Here is a 17,547-nt window from a genome sequence, read left to right as displayed (position 1 = left end):
CAGTGATGGTGAGGCCTCCCTGCGTGAGTGCCTTGGAGAGCACTCACGTGGGGCACAAATACCTTCACACGTGGGTCGCTCTGCCATCATTCCATGGCACATCTCTTCCCCAAAATTCCAAACTTCCTACCCGGTTCCTTCCAGTTCCTGGAACCACAGTCAGAGCTTCAGCTGCTGTATGAATCAGCGTAGGTCCATCTTCTGCAGTTTCAGTTGACCAAGTGGAGGATCACGTGATAACCTGAGGCCGGGTCAGGGCAGTCAGTGCTCCGTACTGTGCAGAGCCATGTGTAAACCAAGATGGGCTTTTCCTTCTCAGTCCGCTGATCCTAAGGAACTCCCCAGAGGCCGTAAGTGTGGGCCGAGGGAGGAGGAGGTTGATCAGCAGCCAGTGTGGGAGGCATCTGCCCCGTGGCCCAGGCGGCTTACCTGTACCGCACCTGCCCTTGCTCCACCCTTTTCCTGTGCCATTCCACCTGACCGCAGGCTGCTGTGCCTCTCCCCAGCTTGTGGCTTGGTCTGTCAGATAGTGCCCAGTTCACGGGGAGTAAATCAGGTTGCTCGGTCACTTCATGTCCCTTAGCCTAGTATTTGGTCTCTGCCTGGGCTCAGCAGCCAGCCAGGGGTTGCAGGAAAGAGTAGCTTTGTTCCACAACCTTTGAGGGCCTCTGTGACTCCTACTGGGCCTTCCCAGGGGCTCCTTATAGCACCCCTGGCTGGCATGTGTAAGCCAAGTGTAGTTGGATCTGTGGGGTCAGAAGCAGCCTGTGGCACTCAGAAAACAGGTGGAGGGGCCCCTCCGAGGTGCTGTGGTTCCTGAATGCCCAGGCCGGGGCATTGTCTTCTGTGGCAGGTGGTACGGGAGCAGCAGCTTGTTTTCCATCACGGAGGGGTGGTCCCCGTGAGCCCTGGACTGGAGGACCCTTCGAAATTCACTGAGGGCAGGCTCCTGGGGTTTGTGGGCTGTGTCTCCCCCCTCCCTGGCCCACTCGTCCTGGGCATCTTGGGTACGTTCTGCTTCCGGTTTGCCAGCATAATGACAGCCAGCCAGGGACTGACATGGTATGCCGTGACCCTGGAGTGGGCTGCTTTCTGGCTCGGCCATGGGAGAGGGGAAGAGGCCACCTCTATTTTTACAGGGCCTATAAAGGAGGGAAGCCCCATCTCCTCAGACAGTGAGGTGAGCTGCTGCTGCTGGTGAGGGAGGCTCAGGGGGTCACATCCTGGCTTCATCCGGGTTCCCCAGAAGGCCCTAGTCTGTGCCCTCATTTCACATGAGAAATTTTGTGGGTCTGCAAATTCTGTACCATTAAATCTTAGATCTGTTTTCTGCAAGGTTGGCCTATGCGTTTTCAAGAAACAAGAGCTCCTTTGGGAGCTTAGAGGTGTTCTGGTTTCCTCCTGTGGCCCGAGTTGTCATGTTCCCTGTAAGCTTGTGTGGTTACCGTCACCCCGCCGGCGGCTGACTGGAGGGCTTGGCCTCGCCCTCCCCTAACATTTACACTGCAGGGCTCTGTGTTTATCTGCCTTCTGTTTTGGACTTTTTGGTAAATTCCATCTCAAGAAAGGGCTCTGCTGCTTAAACAAAGGTTTGGAGTTTCTGGACTGCATTATGCCTCTTCTGGGAGCCTGTCCCCGTTCCTGATGTCACTCCGTGTGCTAGCTGCCCGTGCATGCACTGCTGTCAGCGTGGTGTAGCCACACAGTGCCCTGTTCTCCTTGCGCTCCTTGGGGGCCAGGAAGGAGTTCCCAAGCTCAGCGGCCTGCAGACACACACCAGCCTGGGCAGACGCAGATCCCAGCGTTGTTTCTGTTTCCTTTTCCCGTGATTTCTGCACACGCACTCACTCACACTCACAGGTTGCCTGGCCAGCCCTTCCTGTGTGGCTGATTGTCTTCTCGTGTCTGCGTTGCTTTCTGTTTTAACGTTGATTTTCAAGCGTGACAAAGACTAGAGATGAGACACAGCTCTGTGCCACCCTCAGCCATCTGCTGTGCCCCACCCTTGCTTTCTTTTTCAAGATGTGCTGCGTTGCTCTCGTTTGTGTCTGCCCTGGACCTGAGAGGACCCATGTTTAAAGGGTAGGCCTGCAATCCTGGCCTGTCACCCAGGGGAGAGGCCATCTGACCCTGCTGGCTGCAGCATCCTCGGACACAAGCATCCTGCTTTCGCTTCCCTTTTTCTGTGACCTGGTTTCTTGTTTGACCTCTCCCAGCCCTTGAGCATGTTCCAAACTCAGTTCGCTTGTGGAAGGCGGCTGTTGAGCTGGAAGAGCCTGAAGACGCTAGAATCATGCTCAGCCGAGCTGTGGAGTGCTGCCCCACCAGTGTGGAGGTGAGTCTGCCAGGCTCTAGTCCACTACCCTTGCCAAGGCCCGAGCCAAGTTCAGTATCTGGAAGTGGCATCAGCTGAGCGTTGAGCTCACTGAGGCTGTGATTCCTGGGACTATAAGGCAGCGTGAAGTCACAGGATGCCACCCTGTAACACAGCTGCCAAGCAGCGTGGTCAGTCTGGCTGTGGTCTATTGTGCTCCATGTGCCGATGGAAGTGCAGAACAGAATCTTAGCTCGTCCCTGACCATTGCAGAGAATTCTGTGTTGAGCACTGGTTTTTGGAGGCCAGTCCTTCTAATTCAGCTTAGTTTGTAAATGGGACCTGAAGGGTTGGGAGTGATAGAAAATACTGGTGTATCTTTCTGCCAGCCCAGCATGAGGTTGGCTCTTTGCCTCAAAGCTAAGCTGGATTTCTTTAGTTTTAAACATTCTCTTCACAACATTCTGTGCAGTGATTTTTAGTCTTGGTTTTATGATATCCAGTATGTCTTTCATTATCCTAAGGGGTATTGTGAAATTCTCCAAACAAAATTAATCTTAATTTATTTACATAAAAATAAATAGAGTCCATACACATTTTTGGTGATAAAATGTTGCAGAGTCAACAGCAGGATTATGAGAACTCCAGAAGGCTGCACCCATGTGTCCTTCAGCTCGTGAAGGCAACGGTGACATCTCGCTCACCTGCTGTCCCCACACCTGGGGCGGGTCTGGCACACTGTGTATGTTTAACCAGCGTTTGGAATGTGTGACTGAGACTGTCAACTTTCACGTTAACCAGAGAGTCACTAAATTAGTCAGAAGCGTAACGAAACAGTTACCAGACTAGGCAAAAAATGCTGCTGTGCCCATTCACTGGCTCTGTTTACGTGGTGCTTGAAAGCTTTTAGAAAGGATTTTGTGGAGGTGCGGCGGGCCATTTGAGGGCGGCTTGCGGTTAGCCTGGCGGGTTGCGCTGAGTGCAGTCCTTGTTCTCTGGTCCTCTGTCCCTGCAGCTCTGGCTTGCTCTGGCGAGGCTGGAGACCTATGAAAATGCGCGCAAGGTCTTAAATAAGGCCCGTGAGAACATCCCCACAGACCGGCACATCTGGATCACGGCTGCCAAGCTGGAGGAGGCCAACGGGAACACACAGATGGTGGAGAAGATCATTGACCGAGCCATCACCTCCCTGCGGGCCAATGGTGTGGAGATCAACCGTGAGCAGTGGATCCAGGTGAGGTGGGCAGGTAGGACTGCCAACAGCAGTCAGGTGCCATGGTGTCTGCTTTGAAAACGGATGTCCTCCTACACATTGCAATCCGTCGTAGGGTAGGGGCTCCCGCATGGTCCCTGAGAGTTCCCATGCTGGCACAGGTGGCTCTCCTCATGACACCACATCGTTGCCTTTTGTAGAGTCAGGACCCTGAGCACATCTTGAGCTCGGACGCTGAAGAACTTTCAGGACGTGTAGGACTGCACCACTCTGCAAGTAAAATAATGTGATCGAAAGGGAATGACAAGACAGTCTTATTGCTTCTTTCATTCTTTCCTGTCTTTTAACTTTTTCTGTACACTCTGGTTGGTGGAGTCTCTGAAGTCTTCTAACCCAGCCGCCAGGATGGGTGCCCGCTCCTCCTTTCCGCTCTGCTGCGTGAGCTCTCTGGGCAAGGGCTTTCTGTCTCCTGGGAGGCCCAGCCTGTTGTGTAGTCAGCCTAGGGGAACGTGCTTCTTTATGTTGGTCTGCTTCATTCTGCCAGGAGGGGCCCTACAAAGCAAGCCCCGTTGCTTCACCCCCTGCCCCTCAACATTGGAAGACAGCCCCAGACCTCCTGCATCCTCCCTTCTCTGTGCTCCTGCTGCCACAATTCTAATTACTGTTCTTGGAAAGACCCCAGCTGTCTGTAGCTGAGCTGCCCCAGGCCTACGTAGCTGGTGAGGGCATTTCTCCTCCTCCTGAGGAGGCTGCCTCAGCTGATGCTGTGCCTGCTCCTGGAGCCTGCCCCCCCAACTTTTTTTTTTAATAATTTTATTTATTTATTTTTCCCCCAAAGCCCCAGTAGATAGTTGTATGTCATAGCTGCACATCCTTCTAGTTGCTGTATGTGGGACTCGGCCTCAGCATGACCGGACAAGCGGTGCGTCGGTGCGCGCCCAGATCTGAACCTGGGCCGCCAGTAGCGGAGCGCGCGCACTTAACCGCTAAGCCACGGGGCCGGCCCTAAAATTGCATTCTTATTGCTTACTTATTATTATCTATTTTTTTATTATTGAGTTGTAAGAATTCTTCATATATATATTCTGGATACAAGTCACTTATCAGACTATATGATTTGCAAATATTTGCTCCCATTCTGTGGGTTGTCTTGATTATATTGCTTGTGGCACAGATGTTTTTAATTTTGACACAGTCCAATTTACCTATTTTTTTCTTTTGTTGCTCATACTAGGTGTCATATGTAAGAAACCTTTCCTAACCCAAGGCCATGAAGACTTACACCTGTATTTCCTAAGGTTTTTTTGTTTTTGTTTTTTTTCTTTTTTTGGTGAGGAAGATTGGCCCTGAGCTAACATCTGTTGCCAGTCTTCCTCTTTTTGCTTGAGGCAGATTGTCCCTGAGCTGACATCTGTGCCAGTCCTCCTGTGTTTTATATGTGGGACGCTGCCACAGCATGGCTCAATGAGCAGTGTGTAGGTCTGCGCTTGGGATCTGAACCCGTGAACCCTGGGCTGCTGAAGCAGAGTGCGCAAACTTAACCACTACGCCACCAGGCCGGCCCCTAAGATTTTTATTTGTTTAGGTCTATGATCCATTTGAGTTAATTTCTGTATATGGTGTGAGGTAGGGGTCTGACTTCATTCTTTTACGTGTGCATGACCAGTTGTTACAGCACCACTGTATCTTTCCACTGTTGAATGGTCTTGGCATCATTGTGGAGAACCAGTGAATCATCAATGTGCAGGTTGCTTTCTGGACTCAGTTCTGTTCTGTTGGACTATGTGTCTGAATTTATGCGAGCACCATACTATTCTGATTACCATAGCTTTGTGGTAAGCTTTGAAATCAGGAGGTGTGAGTCCTCCTCCTTCCTCCTTTGTTCTTTTTTTTTTTTTTTTTTTTTTAATAATTTTATTTATTTATTTTTCCCCCAAAGCCCCAGTAGATAGTTGTATGTCACAGTTGCACATCCCTCTAGTTGCTGTATGCGGGACGCGGCCTCAGCATGGCTGGAGAAGCGGTGCGTTGGTGCGCACCCGGGATCCGAACCTGAGCCGCCAGTAATCTGAGCGTGCACACTTAACCGCTAAGCCACGGGGCCGGCCCCCCTCCTTTGTTCTTTATATGATTGTTTTAGCTTTGCTTGGTTCTTTCTTGTTTCCACATGAGTTTTAGGATCAATTTGTCAGTTTCTGCAAAAAAGCCAGCTGGGATTTTCATAGAGATTGCACTGAATCTAATCTGGAGAGTGTTGGCATCCTAACAATAGTAAGTCTTACAGTCCATGAACATGGATGTCTTTCCATTTATTTAGGTCTTTTTAAAAATTTTCAGCAATATTTTAGTATACTAGTATTGCACTTCTTTTGTGTATTCCAAAGTATTTTATTATTTTTGTAATTTTTATTTATTTATTTATTTTTTCCCCCAAAGCCCCAGGAGATAGTTGTATGTCATAGTTGCACATCCTTCTAGTTGCTGTATGTGGGACGCGGCCTCAGCATGGCCGGAGAAGCGGTGTGTCAGTGCGCGCCCGGGATCCGAACCTGGGCCGCCAGCAGCGGAGCGCACGCACTTAACCGCTAAGCCACGGGGCCAGCCCTATTTTATTATTTTTGATGCTATTATAAATGAAAGTTTTTCTTAATTTTATTTTCAGGTTGTTAATTCTTAGTGTATAGAAATACAGTTGATTTTTGAATATCGAGCTTTTGTCCTGTGACCTTGCTGAAATAGTTTATTAAATTGTAATAGTTTTAGTGGATTCTCTAGGATTTTTTATATACAAGATCATGTCATCTGCAAATACAGTTTTACTTCTTTTCCAATCTGGATGCCTTTTATTTCTTGTCTAATTGCCCTAGTTAGAACCTCCAGTACAGTGTTGAATACGTGGTCAGAGCCCACGTCTTTGTCTTATTCCTGATTTTAGGGGAAAATGTCTGGTCTTTCCCATTGAATATGGTGTTAGCTTGTATAGCTCATGGATGCTCTGGTCAGTTTTTAACAAATTATTCTTTTGTTCTCTCAGTTTCATTTTAGATAGCTTCTGTTGCTTTGTCATAAGGTTCCACTAGTCTTCTATAGTGTCTAATCTACTGTTTATCTCACATAGGGTATTTTTCATCTCTGATTTTGGAGTTTTCATTTCTAGAAATTTAATTTTTTTTTTTTTTTTTTATTTCATGTCTCCTGTCTCTGCTGAACATTTTGAACATATGGAGTATAGTTATAATAATTGTTTCAGTGTCCTTGTCTGCTACTTCTAATACCTGTGTCGGTTTTGGGTTGATTTTGATAGATATTTTCCCCCTCATTATAAGTTGCATTTTTCTGTTTTCTTTGCATGCCTGGTAATCTTTGATTTGTTGCCGGATATTGTGAATTTTTCCCTTAGTGGGTGCTGGATATTTTGCATTCCTATAAATATTCTGGACTTTTGTGTTGGAACGCAGTTACATTGTTGGAGACGTTTGATCCTTTGGATCTTGCATTGACACTTTGCTAGGTCGGACTCAGCAGTGATCAGTTTGGGACAGTTCAGGGCTAATTTCCCTATGGAGACGAGGCCTCTCTTTGTATTCTTTTCAGTGCCCTGTGTCTCTTGGGGGTTTCCAGTCTGGCTATTGGGAACAGGTGCTGTTCCTGGCCCTGTGTGAGCTCCAAGGATTGAGTCTGCTAATCCTTTCAGATGGTTCTTTCCAAACACTCATGCACTGCTTGTTGTTCAGTGAAGGCTTGCAGGGGACCCTCTGCAGAGCAGATATCTGGGGGTCTCTCTCTTGTGCTCTGTCCCCTTGGTCTGCCAGGCCTCTCAGCACTGCCTCCTCTAGCGGCCCTTCTTGGGTGCCCCTGTGCTGTAGCCTGGAATCTCCAGGCAGTGAGCTGGGCAGACATGGGGCTCCCCTTGACTGTTCTGCGTCTCACTTCTCACGGCCCTTGGTTACCGATGTCCAGTGTCTTGACAGCCACTGTTTCATAAATTTTGTCTAGGTTTTCTGGCTGTTTTCAGGAGGGAAGATCTTGGCTAGCCATGTCAGTGTTTCGTCTAATCCTCTGCGAGCTTTTTGGAGGCTGATACTGCACACTGCAGGGCTCGGTACTCCAGCTCTCTGAGTGCCTTCTCAGTTTTCCTCGAGCCCTCGTAACCATGTGACACAGAGTGGAGCTGAGGAAGAGCCCTCTGTGTTCCCCTGGAAGTGCCCCTCTGCGTTGACATCCACTCCTAAGCCCCTTTTTGGGGTGCACTTCCTTGGCCATAGTGAGTCTGTCTGTTCTGCCAGCCTGCGTTTTCATCTTGTCAGGAAGGATGATTGCAGGAGGTGATGGCAGGTGTCCTGTCCCCTTGGTAGTTCTCAGACCACCATCCTGCAGACCCTTCACTAAGACTGCCAGTGTGCAGAACCAGTACAGTATGACCTAGACTTTTATTCATCTTCACTTTTCCTCAGAATTCGTTTTCAATGACTACTTGCTTATACTAGAATGTAATGCAAAGGATTTGAATGTAGACCAATTCAGTCATTTTACGGTTAATATGTAAGTTTTTCATGTTGTCCTGCAAAGAGCGTTATAATTTCTGAATGTTTTGCCTCCTGAGCCAGTCATCATTTATTGAGCACCTGCTGTGTACCTGATTCTCTGCTAAGCATCATTTAATCCTTGCCTTCTTACTTCTCCACTTCCCATTCTTTCTGGAACCCACTCAGTGAGGCTCTGACCCCGTGGTGCTGCTGCAGACCTGGGGAGCCTTGGTGGCAGATCCAGCTGTCTGTGGGGTTTGTCCTCTCAGCAGCCCATGCCCTTGAATCACTTGGACACACACTGACATACTTTGTTTCTTTTTGTCTCGCTGGTCTCTTGTCTGCCTCTCTTGCTGGTTTTCCTTCTCTTCTCACATTCTAAATAACTTGCCTATTTGGCCCTAAGTCCCTTTTGGAGACTTTTCCCTGCTCACCTCTTTGGTGATCTCATCTCACCTTGTTGCTAAGAATGTTGATTATGTGCCAGGAACCCCCAAATGTGGACTCTGCTCTGGGTGCTCCCCACAGCCCTGAATCCACACCCGTGTGGCCCGGCGTCCCCCGGGAACGTGTGGCAGCACCACAGCCTGGTGTGTCCAAAACGCATCTCTGGTTTGCCCACAACGCTTACTTACCTGTGGCCTTTCTCACCTCAGTAGACAGCAACACGGTCATACCCTGTGAGTCCATCGCTGACTTCTCTCTCATACCCTGTGTCCATGAGCAATTTGAGTCTCCCTTCACATCTGTCCCGGGCCCGGGTGCTTCTCATCACCTGACAGACTTCTGCCATCCTCTGCCAGACCATCACCTCTCCCAGACTCGCCATGACCTCCCCGTGGGCTTCCCTGCTCCCGCTTCGCACAGCAGCCGGGTGGTGCTCTTAAAACAAGACTGGCTGTGTGACTCCTTCTGTGGCTGAAGACCCCCAGTGCTGTCCTTCCACACTGCCGTAAAACGCAGAGCCCTTGCCGGGGCTTGCAGACTCGGAGGGTGCGGGTCAGGGCTGTTGCCCTACCAGGTCGCTGCCATGTTTCCCTGGCCATCACTGTCCTTTGCTGTACCTTTTTTATTTATTTATTTTTTTTGTGAGGAAGACCAGCCCTGAGCTAACATCCATGCCAATCCTCCCCTTTTTGCTGAGGAGGACTGGCCCTGAGCTAACATCCGTGCCCATCTTCCTCCATTTTATGTGGGATGCTGCCGCAGCATGGCCTGACAAGCGGTGCATCGGTACACGCCCGGGATCTGAACCCGGGCCGCCAGCAGTGAAGCACACGCACTTAACTGCTACACCACGGGGCCGGCCCCTGCCGTACCTTAACATGTGCCCTCTCCTACCTCTTTGCCCTTGGTTCTGCTGTCTGTCTGGGATGGTTTTCTGATGCTGGCAGGGCCCCAAGGGGCTCAGGTGAGGGCTGCTGTGCTGTGCTCATTTTGTACCCAGGTCTGTCCAGGGAAGCCCCAGGGTCGGCGCCTTCTCAGCAGTGCATGTGCTGCTGTACCATTGCCTGACCGGCTGATCACAAGTCTCTCGCCGATGGAAACAGCAGAGTAGTTCCTACTCTTTTCCCTTGCGGTCAATGCTACAAGTGTCCCGGTACATATGTTGTTCCGCGTGTATGGGAATATATTTGTAAGATGAATTCCTTAAAATGGAATTGCTGGGTCAAGGTATATACGTTTTGTTTTGATAGAGAAGGTGAAATTGGCCTCCACAGAGGTCCACGTGTGCTCCACTGCCATGTACAAACACCCGTGTCCCCACGTTTACCACGCGAGTGTGTCGACACGTTTTGATGTTGCTGATCTGATAAGTATAAAATGGTACTTAGGGTAGCTTAATGAGCATTTTAAAAATAAGAATGGCTTTGAATTTCTTTTCAGATGTTTAAAAGTCTTTTGTGTTTTTATATCCTGGAGAACTGTGTGCTTATTATGTCCTTTGCAGCATTTCTCTGTTGCGTTGTGGTCCTTTCCTACTTGATGTGCCAGAGACTTCAGTGATACATTTCTGTCTCTCGTTGCTGTAGAACCATGACTGTCTTCTCTCTGCACATCCTGAAGTTGCTCTCCTCAAGTCAAGTGCTTTTCTGCTGGTCAGCCTGTCCACCTGCCTGATGGGACGCCCTTGTGATTGGTCCCTCCCCCAGGCTTTTGTCTTACCTTCCATTTGCTGGGCTCCTCCACCCCCTGATAGGTCTGTCTCTTTTGGTTAGAGTGTTTCTTCCTTCTGTCGATTTCGAATCTTGAGTTCCAGACCAACAGATAGAAGTCTTTGTGAATTTGGCCTTTATTCCGACTACTTGGGAAATTTCTTTCGCGTAGAAACCTCTCATAGCTGCTGAGTTGCCTGCTCTAGTACTTTGTACACAGTAGGTACTGATGTAATTTTTGTGAGTGGATGGATGCAGCTTCATTCAGTCATTACATATTTGTTGAGCATTTATCTGCTGGGTGGCAGGAATGGGTACATCAGTGAATGAGACAGACACAGTCAGACAGGCTGTCGCAGGATCTTAAAGGCCTCAGAACCTTCTGAACCCATACCACCTGCGGTACGAAGGATCTCTCGGTTCTCACCATCCAGGAATACATAATCCCTATCAGGCACCTGCAGCCCTGGGCTGTAAATTCAGTTTTGTGTCCCTCTTTCAGGATGCTGAGGAGTGTGACAAGGCTGGGAGTGTGGCCACCTGCCAGGCAGTCATGCGTGCCGTGATTGGTATTGGGATTGAGGAGGAAGATCGGAAGCACACCTGGATGGAAGATGCCGACAGCGTAAGTTTAGCTCCGTGGGCCTGGAGTCTCTGTTTGTGGGGAACAGCAGGCACCTTAGACTTAGGCTGTGGTTTCAAAGTCTTTTTGACCCTCTGATTTTTAAACATAGTTGCCGTTGTAAGGAATGCAGTTTTCTGTTAACCCAAGTTTACATGAAGAGCTACTTTCTGAGCATTTATTAATCTGCAGAGCTCTCTGGTGCACGTGTGGTTATATGCGTATCATGGACCAGGAACCAGCATGGAATCTAAGCTCACACAGCTTTCCTAGCTGTTTACCTCTCGACATCTGGGTTGTCTCCCACCCCCTAGTTTCTCAATTGCACTTCAGAAAACATTTTGCGTGCACCACTTTTGCATACTTGGAGATTATTTCCTTAGAGTAGTTTTCCAGAGAAGAGATTATGGGGTCAAAATTGATATACACCTTTAAGGTATTTAATAATGCTGAGGAGTGTGACAAGGCTGGGAGTGTGGCCACCTGCCAGGCAGTCATGTGTGCCATGGTTGGTTCTGGGATTGAGGAGGATGATCGGAAGCACACCTGGATGGAAGATTTAATACCTTAAATGCGGCCATCTCTCTTTTTAGCTTTATATTTTGAAATAGTTTCAGACGTAAGGAAAAGTTGCAAAACTGTACGAAGAATTCTCATGTGCCCTTCACCTGGATTCCCCAGGATTTACCCGTTTTACCACGTTTGCTCTTTCATTCTCCACAAACACACACAGGTGCATGCGCATACACACACGTGCCCCTTATTTTTTCTGAACTCTTTGAGAGTAAGTTGCAGATATGATGTCCCTTTACCTCTAAATACTTCTGTGTGTTTCTTTAAAAGAGCACATTGTCTTACACAACCCCAGCACAGCTGTCAAAATCAGGAAATTAGCGTTGGTACTGTACTACTACGGCATTTGCAGACCGTATTCAGATTTCACCAGTTGGCTCACTGAGTGTCCTTTTAGGTAAAGGAGAAACCCGACTGTGTTCTGGTTGAGTAGCTGCCCAGGGTCACATCCTCAGGTCTCTGTGGTCCTGACAGTCTGGAGGAGGGCTTCGGTCTGTCTCTGTTTTTCATGAGTCTGACTCTTTTGAGGAGTACAGGCCAGAAATGTTGTGGTGCCCCCTTGGTTCGGGTCTCCACGGCGTTTCCTCGAGACTGGGTTGAGGCTCTGCCTCTCCACGGGATGTTGTCTCCTCCTGGTGGGTTGTGTGGGGAGCCACATTCAACTGGGACCAGCTCAGGTGGCGTCTGCCAGGTTTCTCCACTGGAAGGTTACTAGTTTGTTCTTTTGTAATTAATAAGTATTTTGTGAGGAGACACTTTGAGACTATGTAAATATACCATTTCTCGCCAAACTTAGATCTACTGGTTTGTGGGTCCATTAATGATGTTTTTGGCTTGTATCAGTTATTACTGTGGTATTGGCCAAATGATGATTTTCTTAATATTTCTTCTACATTTTATTAGCGTTTATTAGTTGGAATTCTGTGGTACTGAAGAGCTTGCCTTTCTCCCTCATGCCTGTGGCTGCTCACTTCTTTTTTTTTTTTTTTTTTTGTGAGGAAGATCAGCCCTGAGCTAACATCCATGCCAATCCTCCTCTTTTTGCTAAGGAAGACTGGCCCTGGGCTAACATCTGTGCTTATCTTCCTCCACTTTATATGGGACGCCGCCACAGCATGGCTTGACAAGCAGTGCCTTGGTGCGCGCCCAGGATCCGAACCCAGGCCGCCAGCAGTGGAGCGTGCGCACTTAACCACTACGCCACTGGGCCGGCCCCTGTTCACTTCTTTACATCAAGAGAGACTAAGGATTCCTCCTCTCTCCTGTGAGGTTACGGTCCACTGCTGGCGCCTTCGTCTCAAGTGCTGCATGTGCTGAGACCCAGAGCACAGGTACCGGCTGGCCGTGTGCCTGCACATGGCCTGTGCACTGTAAACACACTCTCGGTTTGTTAGAGGAATTAAGACGCAGGCCAATTGTAGTGGTTTTTTAAAAACTTTTCATTGCGTAATATTTAAGACGTAAAAAAGTTACAGAATAATTTAACAAATATCTGCACAGTCTCTGCATTGGAAGAAACCTAAATATGAACAAGAACCCCAGCTCCTGGTGGTTGAGCCCCTTTGTATTCTGAATGTGGGGTTAAACACTGCTTCTTTTTATGTTCCTTACTGCTTTTGACAGCATTGGAGGCCCTCCGTGGGGGTGTCACCCTGCAGATATCCAGATCGTGGAAGCAGAAATCCACGAGCTGATTCAGGTTTTCTCTCGGTTTTTGATTCTCTCTTTCACGTATACTGGAGTAAGCACAGCTGTCTTTCAAAGCGCTTTGTAATTCTGGAGTAAGAGCTGAAGTCTCTTGTGCTCAGAAGTGTGGAGTGTTTTCCTAGTGCTCTGGACACCCAGGGACTGGCCCTGCCCACCCACACCCGAGACCCTGGGCACGCTGTCACTTGATCTTGTAGGGCCATGGAGGCCTGAAGGCTTTGTAACTGGCCTCCAGGACCTGGGTCAGAAGTCACGGAGAGGGGTACGGACCAGTTTGTACAGGGTCTCATCGTTGGCTCGCATCTGCCCTCACTTCTCCAGATGCTCCTGGGCAGGACGCACCTGAGGCAGGGCCCTTCTTCGTTTCTGTGGTGGCTGAGTCAGATCGAGGCCACGTGGCCAACGAGGAGCTGAGTCTGAAGGAGGAGGTCTCAGCTGTGCTAAGCCCTGCTCTCTTTTCCCCTCCACACCCATTTCCATGCTGGTGGTCCTTGAACACCAGGAGCCTTGCTAGTGGCCCTCTTGGACAAGGCAGCTGTCGGTCTGGGGAGTGGCCTGGGGTGGCTCAGGTGCCCCGTGTGAGGACCTGCAGGGCCATGAGGCCACCTGTCTAGTTCCATTCCACGACACTTTGACGTTCACAGCTGCAAAACTTTACTGCTAACACACTTCCTAGCGGCTCTTCACTTACCCCAAGATACAAAACCCCTTCTGGTATGAGAGTACTTTCAGCATCCACAAGAGTGTGGAGGGCAGCAAGTTTTCTTGGGCGGTCAGCGAGCATCCAGCGTTGAGGTCTGTGCTGGGCACTGGCCTTTGTCCTGTGTGAGGCTCGGTGAGAATAGCTGTCACCCTGTTCCAGTGGGCGTCCAGGGGAGAGATTATCACCTCAAATAGTGACTGGCTGTCTTCTCGTCTTGACACCAACCAGGGAACAAAATCACTCTTGAGCAAGGAAGAAACATCGAAAGAAAGTAGAGCATTTCTGGTAGTTCTGTTTGGTGGATGAGTTTTTCTTTCTCTTTGTATTCACCTGTGTTTTACAGGTTTCCAGTGAGCATAGTTTCCTAGTGGAAAACATATACTACACCTGATTTTGAGAAAGGCACCAGCGTGTGTGACGTGTCGTCCCACCGTGCCTGCCATGCATGCCTGCCATGCGTGCCTGCCGCTGTGGCCGCTGCTTCAATGCGCTGACTCCTGTTGTTTGTAGAGGCCAGCAGGCAGCCTTGTTGGGTCTCACGTGCTTCTCCTGCGGTGTTCATGTCCCCTCCTCCTGGGGTTTCTCTCCTGGACTGTGCGTCCTGTTAGATCATCCCGGGGTACGACTGCAGCAGGTGCCGCCTCCTGCTCTGGGCTGCTGTGGGCCGCCTCTTCCCATGCCTGTCTCTCTGCTCTAGTGTGTGGCCCACAGTGCCCTGGAGTGTGCGCGAGCCATCTACGCCTATGCCCTGCAAGTGTTCCCCAGCAAGAAGAGTGTGTGGCTGCGAGCCGCGTACTTCGAGAAGAACCATGGTACCAGGTATGTGGTGGGACCGTCCACCCGTTTGCTGTTGAACTCTGACCCTAGGTTGTGCAGCACTGAGGTTAAACCTCACGTCCCCACAGATGGGCGAGTGCCTGAATTTGAGGTCAGCCCTCTGCGGTGAGGGGCAGCAGCTTCTGTGGCACTTGGGACTCGGCAACTGGAGCCATCTTGGAGACCCCTTTTGCAGTAGGATTATTCCTGTTTTGTAGTTGAGAAACTGAGCCACCGAGGGTCCTGTGTGCTGAAGCACTTAGAGCTGAACCAGCGGACGCCCAGGGGCCCCAGGGGTGCCTCGGGTGAGGCTGGAGCCTGAAGCCCCACGTTTGTGCTGGCACCAGCTTCAGCAATGTGGGCGGCACGGCATCTGGGCTCAAGCAGGCATGGTTTTCATTTAAGCTGTGCTGGATTTGGGTTTGGGCTGGATTCTGTGCTCTAAGGAGGTCCTTGACAATTTTCTTTAATTGTACACTTTAATTGAAAAAACCTTTTGGGTCTGCCTTATTGGCTGTAACTGCTGATTCAATTAGGTGTTGCAATTTCTGGTGTTGAGTAGGTAGCCGTGCAGGGCATTGGGCTCACGTCACTGGGCACCCTCTGCCTGGATCTTCTGCTGCTGGCCCTGTGCCGAGTGGGGACAGCCTTGCTGATTTCACCAGAGCTTCAGCTGGGCACATTGAGCCCTTATTTTTTTTTCATGGTGTTGTTAAGTCTCAGTCTTTTTAAGGTGTCTTTGCATGTGTGTTGCTGAAGCTCCTGTTTCCTCCCCACTCCCGCCAGCTGGAGTTAACTCCTTTGGGGCCATTTTGAGACGACAATGCTGGCTTACCCTGTACAAGTTCACCTCAGACAGTCCAGTCTGGAGCAGAGCCTCTCCTGCTGGGTGTGGTTTGTGGACGTGCCTCCGTGTGGCCTCAGTGATCAAAGGCACTGCTGCCCTTGATCCCTGGGCTCAGGGGGCAGTTGCCCCCCGTCTCTCGAGCCTTTCCCGTCTGGCTGACTCACAGAATGATGTGGGGACACAGAATGCTTGGGGTTGGGGTTCTGGTGTTGTGCGGGAAGCACAGTTATGCTCCGTTGGCTTCACTCCACGCAGAGCGATTCCGTGCACTCACTCTGTCCTGCTGCTGAGGCCCCGAGAGGTTATTTGTGCCAGATGGTGTGATGGGGTGCTGAGCTGTGCGAGAGCTGGGGGGCTTTACACCCCAGCTGACGTTCTTCTTGCTCAATAGTGACCTAAAATAACTTTCTTCCAATAAGACAATTTCTCTGGATGCCAAAGAATAGACTCGGGGTCATAGTCTTTATCATGGATATCGGCGGATCTGTGGTTAAAGATGAAAAGTTACCACTCCCTCCAGGACACACGGCCATAAAAGGGCCTCTTGAGAAGTCTCTCTGTCAGACTCTGCTATTTAAACAATGCGTTGCTTTGTAGCACCCTCTTCAGTAGTTGATTTTAGAAGCTTTATGGAGAGAAAAGATTTCCCCACACTCTCCCCATTGTAAAATCTGGTAAATCATTTATAGTGTCGAACTTTGGAGCAGTAACTGTCTTGCAGTGCCCATGCCACTGCTGCAGGCACCCTGTGTGCTCTGGTGGTGATGGTGGCCCTCTGTCTTGCAGGGAGTCCCTGGAAGCGCTCCTGCAGAGGGCCGTGGCACACTGCCCCAAAGCAGAGGTGCTCTGGCTCATGGGCGCCAAGTCCAAGTGGCTGGCAGGGGATGTGCCCGCGGCGAGGAGCATTCTGGCTTTGGCCTTCCAGGTGGGTGAAGGGTTGGCCATGCTTCGAGGGGGCATGTGCACGCAGACCCTGGCCTCAGTGCCCCCTCAAGCCGTCTCCCTGCTCGTTGATGGGAGCTGACCCAAGAGAGAGGACACGCGTGGTCAGGGCGCACAGGACTCGGGCTGCTCTACAGGCAGCCAGGGCCCTCAGGGGACCTGAGAGTAGGAAAAATGGCCCAGCTGGTAGACACCTACCTCTTGGTCACCACCACTCAGGGTGACCACAGGCCAAATGTTCCAGAATACAGAACACAGGGCAAACAGGTGACATTGTCCAGGAGGGATGGAGCAGTGGCCAGACGACACCCTTTCCCCACACAAGAGCACAGTGACAACATGTTCCTACCTGAAATTAGACTGTGCAGTCCTTGGAGGCAGAAGGACTGTCCCCTGTACTCTGAGCAGAGGGGTGTGCATTGGGCTCACACGTGGGCCACCCAGTGTTGCTCAGGCCCCTTAGGTGGGTGGAGTTACAGTTAAACAGCTGCACCCAGCCAGGCTTATTATGATTGATGTCATGAGCTGTGCACTTTTTTCTGAGTGCCTTATTTTTATTGTCACTTATAACATCCTAATACTGTATGACAGTACGGGTGTTAGTCAGTAGTTTGCAAGCATCCTTTTTTAATAAACTTTAGAGCGATAGTAAATGTCACTCTGTTGTTGTAACCCAAGCTAGCATAATAAAGTTTGTCCTTGCTTGAGTACATACTGTGAGGGGACTAGCCTGGATCTCGCCTTTTGCTCTCTGCTATCTGTCTGAGGGCACACAGGTGTTGAGGACACTGCTTCTCTCTGGGTAGTCACAGCACTCTGGCCATCCACCTGGGCGCTGTGGCCTCTCTCCAGCACCGTGAGGTTGCTCTCCTTTCCTTGCCCATCACCGTGGGGCTGCCCATCAGCTCTGCCACATGGTCAGCCTGAGTGTGGCCAGTGGGTTGTGTGCTTTCAGGAGGCTGCAAGGGCACCGCCCACCTATCTCCTGGACTCTGGGTTGTACGTGGCCCAGTCCTGGCCCTTGGGAGCTCTTTCCACACTGTCAGCAGTGCCCTGGGCATCCCTCTGTCCTGCCCGCATGGACACACTGGGATAGCCAATTCTTCATCACTAGGCTTGGGGAACAGC

The 17,547-nt window shown here is 50.1% G+C and overlaps 1 protein-coding gene across 2 annotated transcripts in view; it reads left to right on the top strand.

Moving 5' to 3' along the window:
- PRPF6 (pre-mRNA processing factor 6) overlaps positions 1-17,547 on the top strand; it is a 57,441-nt gene that overhangs the window by 31,842 nt on the left and 8,052 nt on the right. For both annotated transcript variants that reach the window (XR_015555534.1, XM_004430172.3), the window contains exons 10-14: positions 2,217-2,335; positions 3,330-3,548; positions 10,712-10,834; positions 14,512-14,633; positions 16,264-16,402. Coding sequence is in view for 1 of the 2 variants with exons in the window: in XM_004430172.3 (XP_004430229.1) it covers positions 2,217-2,335; positions 3,330-3,548; positions 10,712-10,834; positions 14,512-14,633; positions 16,264-16,402 (722 nt within the window). In the remaining variant the exon portion in view is untranslated. The remainder of the gene's footprint in view (positions 1-2,216; positions 2,336-3,329; positions 3,549-10,711; positions 10,835-14,511; positions 14,634-16,263; positions 16,403-17,547) is intronic.

Source organism: Ceratotherium simum, chromosome 21, assembly GCF_057802395.1.
Source record: "Ceratotherium simum simum isolate JZ-2026a chromosome 21, ASM5780239v1, whole genome shotgun sequence".
Taxonomy (NCBI): domain Eukaryota; kingdom Metazoa; phylum Chordata; class Mammalia; order Perissodactyla; family Rhinocerotidae; genus Ceratotherium; species Ceratotherium simum.
The sequence above is the reverse complement of the archived record's forward strand: the minus strand, read 5'-3'. Positions and strand labels throughout refer to the sequence as shown.